The sequence below is a fragment of the Sinocyclocheilus anshuiensis genome, unplaced genomic scaffold, assembly GCF_001515605.1.
Source record: "Sinocyclocheilus anshuiensis isolate Anshui unplaced genomic scaffold, SAMN03320099.WGS_v1.1 scaffold716, whole genome shotgun sequence".
In the NCBI taxonomy this organism is placed as follows: Eukaryota; Metazoa; Chordata; class Actinopteri; order Cypriniformes; family Cyprinidae; genus Sinocyclocheilus; species Sinocyclocheilus anshuiensis.
In genome coordinates, this window is record NW_015555755.1 from 267,015 (window position 1) to 276,608 (window position 9,594).

The 9,594-nt window shown below is 34.5% G+C and overlaps 1 protein-coding gene across 1 annotated transcript in view; it reads right to left on the minus strand.

The window, feature by feature from the left end:
- LOC107673787 (eIF-2-alpha kinase GCN2-like) overlaps positions 1-9,594 on the minus strand; it is a gene marked incomplete at its 5' end in the record, with an annotated part of 23,582 nt that overhangs the window by 2,703 nt on the left and 11,285 nt on the right. Inside the window, 9 exons of the mRNA XM_016467576.1 lie at positions 388-432; positions 2,427-2,495; positions 2,872-2,966; positions 3,881-3,939; positions 4,023-4,132; positions 4,204-4,290; positions 6,892-7,020; positions 7,101-7,208; positions 8,748-8,882. Of these exons, the coding sequence (XP_016323062.1) occupies positions 388-432; positions 2,427-2,495; positions 2,872-2,966; positions 3,881-3,939; positions 4,023-4,132; positions 4,204-4,290; positions 6,892-7,020; positions 7,101-7,208; positions 8,748-8,882 (837 nt within the window). The remainder of the gene's footprint in view (positions 1-387; positions 433-2,426; positions 2,496-2,871; positions 2,967-3,880; positions 3,940-4,022; positions 4,133-4,203; positions 4,291-6,891; positions 7,021-7,100; positions 7,209-8,747; positions 8,883-9,594) is intronic.

Consider the following 9,594-nt stretch of genomic DNA (forward strand, 5'->3'; position numbering starts at 1 on the left):
ACTTTACTTCGTTTTATCTCCTTTTTTCCTGCATTTTTAAATGCTAAAACAAACATCTTAAAAAAAGAATAATAAAAATAAAGTAAAAAAAACACTTTCATAATCACTCAGTGTGTGTGAGTGTTTTTCCTCGCACTCTGAACTGGTGAATAACTGAAGGCCTTTGTTAGTGTGAAGTATCCCATCATTCTGTGTAAGCTCATGTTTGTTCCTGGTTAAACGACATGAACAGACTGTTCTTCCTGTTGCAGTGACTCATGTTGATGGAGAGGGTTTCCCTCATCATCCTGCTGTCAGCACACAGGATCCCCCTCTCTTCCGCTTTATGTTTTCCACTGGAATGCCATTTATTTACTCAGAATAGCTCATAATAATAGCGGTACAAACCTCGAGGGACAGGAAGTTGATGAGGGTTTCCTTGGGCAGATCGACCTGCGGAGGAATGCGACAGGAGAGATTGTGAAGGTCAGGTTCGCAGACACAATGGCGGCTTATCTACAGAAACCCGCAGACGGATGCAGTGCCATGTAAACACGGCGTACCAGTCAACAGGAAGGGCTCCAAATGTGCCTTAACAGGGTAAAAGTTGGAGTAAATACACCACCGAAGAACCATGAGAGGAAACGAGTTGTGTGTGTGTGGCGTTAGTGTCTTTGTTTTCATATCAGCGCATCATGTTTTTTCTGTTATCGCTCTTTAGATGTCGATCAGAGTGTCTGGAAAGTTTAAGGTGGTTCTACTTCCTCAAGTTCTTCCTTGAGTTCTCATGGTTCTTAACTTGAGATTTTGGCTCGGGGACAAACTCATATTTGAACCCATAACTCAGGGTTAAGGGGAGTTTTGTAAACCGTGTAACAACAGAGAGAAACACCAAACCACTTCATTCCCCACAAAACCACTAAATTAACTAAATATGCAAGCGATGAGAATCTTGATGTTTATGCTTCTCAAAACAGTTCATCATTTCACTGGGAAAATCTAAATTCTATGAGATTGCTAAATGAGTAAATTAATCTAGTACAGCACATCACTGGCAACGCCAAGGTCATGGGTTCGATTCCCAGGAATCATGCATGAACTGATGCTGATACCAATATCTTATAGAGAGCCGAGGCCGATATAAAGCCGATATATATGATTTTACACTATTTAATTTAAATAAGATGCATAAAATTGCTGCAATGAAACTGAGATTCATATTTATTAAATTAGAAATAATTGTACAATGAATCAATATGAAAAAAATTTAAATAAACAGATTTGCACTTTAGTATCTTCATTCTGTAACCGTATTACAGTATTTTCACAAATAAAGGAATAGTTCAAAACACAAATAAAAAGGAATGCATGAACTGTTCAAATGTACACTAGTGGTCGACCGATGTGTTTTTTTTGACGATATCTTAAGGAGCCAGTGGCCGATATGATGCCGATATATATGATATAACACTATTTAATTTAAATAAAATGCATAACAATTGCTGCAATGACATTTAGATTCATATTTACTAAATTAGAAATAATTAATTGTGCAATAAATCAATATGAAAATAATTTGAACTTGATAAAAAAAATTTTTTAACAGATTTGTGCTTTAACATCTTCATTCTGTAATAATATACTAGTATTTTTCACAAATACAGAAATAGTTAAAATACAAATAAAAAGGAATGCATGAGCTCATCAAATGCACACTAGTGGTCTACTGACATGGATTTTTTTATGACCGATGGCCGATACCGATATTTTAAATCAGCCGATAAAAAGCTGATATAAACTACATTACACTATTCAATTTAAATAAGATGCATAACAATTGCTGCAATTAAGAAAATTTATTGTAAAACGAATAAATATGAAAAAAAAAAACATTTATGCTTTCGAAACTTCTTGTTTTTGTAATCCTATTATTGCATTGTTCACAAATAAAGAAAGTTAAACACTATAACCAAGTGCACTCAGTAATCTGATAAGTTTGTGCAGACTGGCAATCATATTTTCTCAAATAAAGTTCAGGTAACACTAATTTAATTAAATCATCGGTGCCGATATTTTAAAAATGCCAAATATCGGTCATGGCAATATACTGGTTAACCACTAATGTATACTTTGTTGCAGCATTCTTGTCACTATCAAAATAAGTCCCATCACTGTCAAAATTAAAGCTGTTTATGATACTTATCGGCCATGCAGAAAAACTATAAAAACCGATAATTTAAAAAAATACCAAATATCGGATGTTATATTTGTTGATCACTAATGCATACATTGAATGGATGCAAGTTGCTGCATTCTTGGCAAGTTCTGATGCCAATTATTTAAAAATGGCAAATATCGGCAAGTACGATGCAAGTCACTTTGGATAAAAGCATCTGCCAAATGCATCAGTGATGATATGAGAGCAGGAAGTGACATCATATACTCACAGCCAGCACTTCAATGTCGTTGCTCTTGTTCTGTAAGTTGCTGCTCAGATTCTGCAGTCGTGTCTGGATCTGAAAGACAGGACTTCTCTCATGCTCATAATGCAAATGGACAGAAAACAAAAGCTTTTCATTGTATGTAATAAAGCTGAGCACAGAACAGTAGGGGTTCAGATTAGAATCATTACTTCAGACTGTCCTGAGGACTCACGCATGCTGAATTAAACACCAATTGAGCTGAATCAAACACTGGACGCTTCTCATGGGGTCACAGATTCAAGACTTTCTCCATGTTTGATTGTGATGGAGCGTGAAAACTTCAAGGGGAAATTTGGCCAAAAGCAACACTGGGATTTATTAAGCGTGTGTGATTGTGAGGGGAAGGACATTCTCTACAGGCCTTAAAGGTACAAGATGAGGAAGAAAGCGTGTTTCCCATTGTGCTGACCTGCGTCTCGTATCTCCGTCGGGAGCTGGCTGAGATTTTCTCAGGCGGTACGAGGTTCACATTCATGGTGTTGTTCCCATGTGACTCAGACAGACCTGACGGACACCAAACACACGAGAAGATAGAAGCATGATGCTTCATTCAAATATCTGTTGGACAAACCTCAGTTATTTTCTTTCAAGGTTTTAAATGCAGTATCCGCCAGAGACAAACAAAGTTTGAAGTACTACACAACACTGAATCACTGTGTGCCTCAATAAGGTTTTAAATTAATTAATAAAGCAGTAAGCCATAATTTTAGATCGTGAACGATTAAAATTGTGTTTCTATGAGACTTCAAACAGCTGATAAAAACATCACAAGTAATCCACAGCACTCCAGTCCATCAGTTAACATCTGGAGAAGACAAAAGCTGAAACAAATCCAGCATGAAGATGTTTTTAATGTCTAAAATACGAGTCCGTAATCCATAATAACGCTTCCTCCAGTGAAAAAGTGGTGTGGTCTGAATCAGGAGAGAAATCTGCACAGATCAAGCACCGTTTAAACAGTCCAAAACAGCCCAAAAAAGTCTTAATGCTGGATTTGTTTCAGCTTTTGTCTTCTCCAGATGTTAACTGATGGACTGGAGTGCTGTGGATTACTTGTGGATTATTGTGATGTTTTTATCAGCTGTTTGGACTCTCATTCTGACGGCACCCATTCACTGCAGAGCATCCATTGCTGAGACACTGATGCAATGCTACATTTCTACAAACCTGATAAAGAAACAAACTCATCCTAATCTTGGACGGCCTGAGGGTAATTTTAATTTTTGGCTTTAAGATTTTGGTCACCCTTACTTTGTCTTGTTTCTTCAAGTTTTGTCATGTTGCAGAGCGAAATTTTTTTAAACAGGAAAATTAGTTTGGGTTACTGCTCAATAACTTACGAAATAGGCCCAAAAACCAAATGAAAAAGAATTCTGAGACAAGAATGCGGATCGCGATCCTGCCTGAAAAACCTGTACCTGAGTTTCCCAGTAATGATCCCTTTGGATTCTGGAGAGAAGCACTCTCGGAAATCTCTCTGATGGGCAGAAAACACAGCATTAGATTTTTCCCCTGGACTCTGACACATGGTTTACGGTTGTAAACGTCAGCGTCTGTCACCTGTTTCTCTCTTCAGAGAGTTTGGTCCGGCTCTTTTGGATGAAGTGATCGACTAGTTCCGACTCGGGGATTCTCTTCTCCGACTGACGGTCTTTCTCAAAAGACTTCACCTGACGGGAAGAGAGCGTGTCAGATCAGCGCACTCTTTAGTGTCTCCAGCGCAGGTGTTGATGTGATTTACCTTCAGGTAATGTCCTTCTTTATCAGACACCAGCACCATGAATGTGATTCCAGCTTGTCTGCAGTGCTCCAGAAGAGCTTCCTGTGACTGTGGCACAAATGGAGAATAGTTATCTTCATTACAACGGAAAAACACACATCTGACTGCATTCATTAGAGCGGATCAGGGCTTATTAGTCTCGTGTTGTCAGAAATTGACGATCGGTAGAAACTTATTCTGCCCGAGATCCACCCTGGAATTTAACGACTGTGGTTTGGAGTTGAACATAATAATAAAAAATAATGACTTGTGGTTCAGTAAGGGAGGAATTGCTCTGACGGATTCAGTCAGTCAATGACACTGATTTTTTTTTAGTCTTGGATGACATTGGTTTCCATGCTTGTTTCGCAAGAATTAGTGAGAACGTCACAACTGACGGAAAGATGTATTGTCTGCTTACTGTCTTTGTATTTATTTCATGGCATTTCAATTTATTTGATTGATGAATGCTTTATTATATGGAACTAGTTCTCAGCTCTGAACCCTTAATTCACCAAAATGTCAAATACTTCCTCTGTATTTCTGTCTTGTTTTACAGTACAAATATGTTAAGACTCTCAGACTTGACTCAAAAGGGCAAACTAGTTTATTTTTCTGACACCACTGGCAAATATTTTTTTCTTGTTTTAAAGGAGACATATTATGCCTCTTTTTAAAATATGTAATGTGAGTCTCTGTTGTCCCCAGACTGTGTCTGTGAAGTTTCAGCTCAAAATACCCCACAGATCATTTATTATATCATTTTGAAAATGCCTATTTTGAGTGGAAGCAGAAACACGCTGTTTTTCGTGCTTGTCTCTTATCATCATGGCATTAGAGCTGGTACACCATTGTCACTTGCAAAAACACAATAACGGCGCCGTGGGTGTAAACTTACAGATTAAGGGGCGGTAATATTATAATGAGATCCCTTTGCCACGTCACCAAGGGAGCGAAATCAGACGCGCTCGTTTTCTCAGACGCTTGCAGAAAAAGGCTTCCCAAAACAAAGTTACTGGGTTAATCTTTTTCACGTTTCCTTGGTTGGTAGATGCACCGGGGACCTGATTATAGCACTTAAAACCTGGAAACGTCAGATTTTCATGATATGCTACCTTTAAGCTTAAACTCACTTCATTTTGATCAACTTCCCAGTAAAAAAATATTTATTTTCATTTTACTACTCAAATAAATGTATGTTGATTTAAGGCAAGGCACAACAGGCAAAACCTTTTGAGATGTTAGTCTATTTTGCTTCCATATCATGCCTCTTCTTTCAGACTAGTGGAAATTAAACAAAATATACATTTAAGTGTTTATTTTATTGGCCTTTATCTATTTGCATCTGTAGATTTCAATTTCAATCTTTAAATAGCTTGCTTTTCCACTTCAGCAGCACTTACATACACCAAACAGTTTTATTTCTCTCTATATTCTGAAGGTTTGTTTTAGTGCGGTCAAACAATTAATTGCGATTTACATTATGTGTGTGTACTGTGTATATTTATTATGTATATATTATGTATCTTTGATCAAATAAATGTTGTTTTATTAAAAATTTATTAAAATTACAATAATATTATGTATATATTATGTATCTTTGATCAAATAAATGTTGTTTTATTAAAAATTTATTAAAATTACAATAATATTATGTATATATTATGTATCTTTGATCAAATAAATGTTGTTTTATTAAAAATTTATTAAAATTACAATAATATTATGTATATATTATGTATCTTTGATCAAATAAATGTTGTTTTATTAAAAATGTATTAAAATTACAATAATGTAAAATTTTAATCATTTTTAAATATAGCAATCAAAATTAAAACACTAGAAATTATTAAAATCATAATGTAAAATTACAATAAGGACGTAATTTAAAAGTAAAACAATAAAAATAAAGCACATAATAAAAATAAAATAAAATGCAAAATCACAAACAAATCATTTTAAAATAAAACAATCAAAATTGAACAAAAATGAACTATTTTATTTGTTTAACTACATGCATGTTTTTGTAGTTAACTAAAACTAAACAGAAAACTAAAACATATTACATATTAATAAAATAAATTATATAAATAAACTGTAAAGCTTTTTTAGCTAGTTGCGAGGCAACAGTTATCATTTTCATTTAGTTTAACTTGAAGTACTAAAATAACTAAAGCTAATAAACAAAATATGAATAAAAACTATATAGACATAAAAAAAAGAGAGAACTACTAAAAATGACAAAAAAACTAAAATTCAGAAAATATAAAAATAAAATCTAATTCAAAATATTAACAAAAAGTATAACAGTATATCAATGAAACTAAAATAAAACTGCCTGCATGTCTTATGACCATTAACATCAGAGAACTGATGGTGAACTGAGGGTGAATAGTGTTTAAAGAGCCGAAACACCCAATGAGTCTGAAGTACACTACTGACGAAGTGTCTTAAAGATTTCCTTCTCGCAACCGATTTTAATTTTGGTCCCCCTGAGATTTTAGCTTGATATGCAATAATTTAAAGGGATTTGGCTAATGAGAATGGCTGCATCTGCTAAATCTGATTCATTTATGGATGTCACAAAATGAACACAAACTAACCAAACAAAGCAAATATGTTTTTAGACTGGGACAGAACAACATTTCCTAACAGCGTGTGAACACTGACCTGCGAGATGTCATAGACGATGTCTGAAGAGACTCCGGCCGCCCAGAGTTTCTGAGTGACTTTAATGGCTCTGCTGGTGGAGGACTGGCCCACAGGAAGCACCAGAACGTCACAGGAGCTCACAGGAGGCTGACAGACAGAGACGGAGAGATGAGACGAGACGAGACGCAGGGCATCTGAAGCCTGCATCGCACTGCTGTGACACTCACCGCTTCCTCCAGACTGGCCACAGCCGAGCAGATCTTATCCAGAGCGATGCTGGCGCCGACTGCCGTCGGGACCGGACCGGACACCGCCGGCCCGCGAAACTCCATGATCTGTTACGGAAAACCCAAAGCATCAGTTGTTAATAGGGCTGCCAAAATAAATCCATGCATCGCGAATCGAGAAATGATTCCGCATTAGGGTTGGGTATCGTTTGAATTCCTAGTTTCGATTCCGATAAGATGAAAAAATCCAATATAAAAAAATGAATGAAGTCAAACTTTTTACCAAGCATTCTGTTGCAGCTGAATAACACGAGCAAAAACCCGAACACTTAGGCCTACAAGAGGAACTTTTGCCTTTGCTTTTAACAAAAATACCACGGCAAAAACAACTAGACTAATATAAATTTCAAATATTAAAGTGTTAAAGACAAGTAAACAGTCAGTAATAAAATAGGAACGAACAAATCAATTAGCAATAGCATAATAAATACAACTAAACCAAATTTCAGGTACAGAAACTGTAATTAAAAGTTTAAAAACACTGCATAGGTTTCTTTTTATAAATAAAATATAGGTTAATTAATAAAAGTTATTAAAGATATTCAGTCAAGATCGGTGAATTATTTTCTTTTGTTGTTTGATTAACAATCGTTATTAAAAGTTATTTACAGGGCTGGGTAAAAAAAAATTCTCGATTTTAATCGATTCTCACTTTTACGAAACAATATCGATTCTTAAATCCCAAGAATCGATTAGTCTCGCCTGTTTTCAGTTAATGAACGGAACACTGTAGCGCACCTCCCATCCAATAAATCGCAATAAGCTTTGTTTTGTTACTTTTGATATGAAAAAAAAGTATCAGATTTAAAATTCTCACCATTCTATTTAAGTATTCAAACAATAAATGCTGTTTTGGCGCTGTTTAATGTGGAGTGATCGCTGTAGCGCCTCAGTGAACTGATCATCTCCTCCACTTTATTACTAATTATAGCACAAAATAAACATGAATGAACATCCGAAGGTAAGTTAAAAGAAAGAGCTCAACTTTACAATCCATATCCTGTCTCGTGTAATCGCTCAATCAGTGTTTCAGTCGCGCAAAGACCTCAATATTACAGCTTGTAAACAATGTCACGTAACGTCACATTTACCTCATTCTGTGACCATACACTCTTTAGTCAGCTAAAAAAAAAATTAACTATAGAGCGGATAATTTTGCTAAATATATGCACCATATAATATTATAACTTTTTGCTGTTCTTCAATGTTTAATTTGTTCATTTATGAATAAGTCCGTCATGTTTTTATGACAACCATCAAAAAATGAATTTGAGTAGAAATGTAAATATTTTGTATATTGTAATTGTAACTTAATTATAAAAATGTAATTTAAACGTTTGTATATAAATCAGTTAATTGTTACCTTCAATGTTATAGCAATGTAGTACCAGCTAACTTTAATGTATATTTTACAGAGAGTTTTTCCTTGAGAAAATTTGGCATGTACTGTACATGATTTACATCCAGAATAATCGATATTGAATTGAATCGAAAGCTTGTGAGTCAGAATCGAATCGTGAAATTTGTGTCAAAACCCAGCCCTATGCTCGAATGATTTCAGAAGTGCGTGACTCGTGTTGATGTTACCAGATGATCGTATCGTCCGCCCGCCGCTAAGACGTCAGGAACGGTGCGTTTGCGTTTCCTGATGAACGCCACGAACTGGAAGATGACGCCGCAGTGATGCTGGACCTTATAGACCAAACCCAGATTCACCACCACCTACAAAACACACAAACGCTCAGAAGATGAGGAGCGGAGCAGGATTCTGGGGAAAAAAAAAATCGAAATCGAAAAAAGCTAATTTTTTTTCTGATTTAAATTGCGATAAAAAAAAGTCCAGGTTTGCTGTGCTTGTTTGTAGGGTTGCACAGTTTAACCAAACTTTTATTATTTTGCAATATAATACATAAAATTATAAAAATATTTGTATAACAATAATAATACAAAATAAAATATAAAAAACGAAACAAATACAAAATATTACTATTGCAATATTTCATTGTAAAAAAAAATAAATAAAAAATAAAGTGTTTAAGAAAATAATATACTATAATAATTAAATTTTGATATTACAACTGTAAAATTACAATATTAATATATATAGATGTCGTAATTTCTACATTTTAAAACGTTAAACTATCATTACCACTGAGATACCATTTTAATTTTTATTAATATTGTAAATATTTAAAATATAATTTCCGTTTCAAGTTTTAGTCATTTTAGTTATTGTACATAGTACATGAAGTTAAACTAAATTAAATTGAGACATTTGCCTTGGCAACTAGCTGCAGTAAAATAATTTTTAAATCTTTTATTGTATTTCAGTTAACATTTATTTTATTTCAAGTAACAAAAGTTTTTAGTTAACTATACTAATAATACTACTAATAATAAATAATACACCTTAACAAAATAAACATGAAATAGC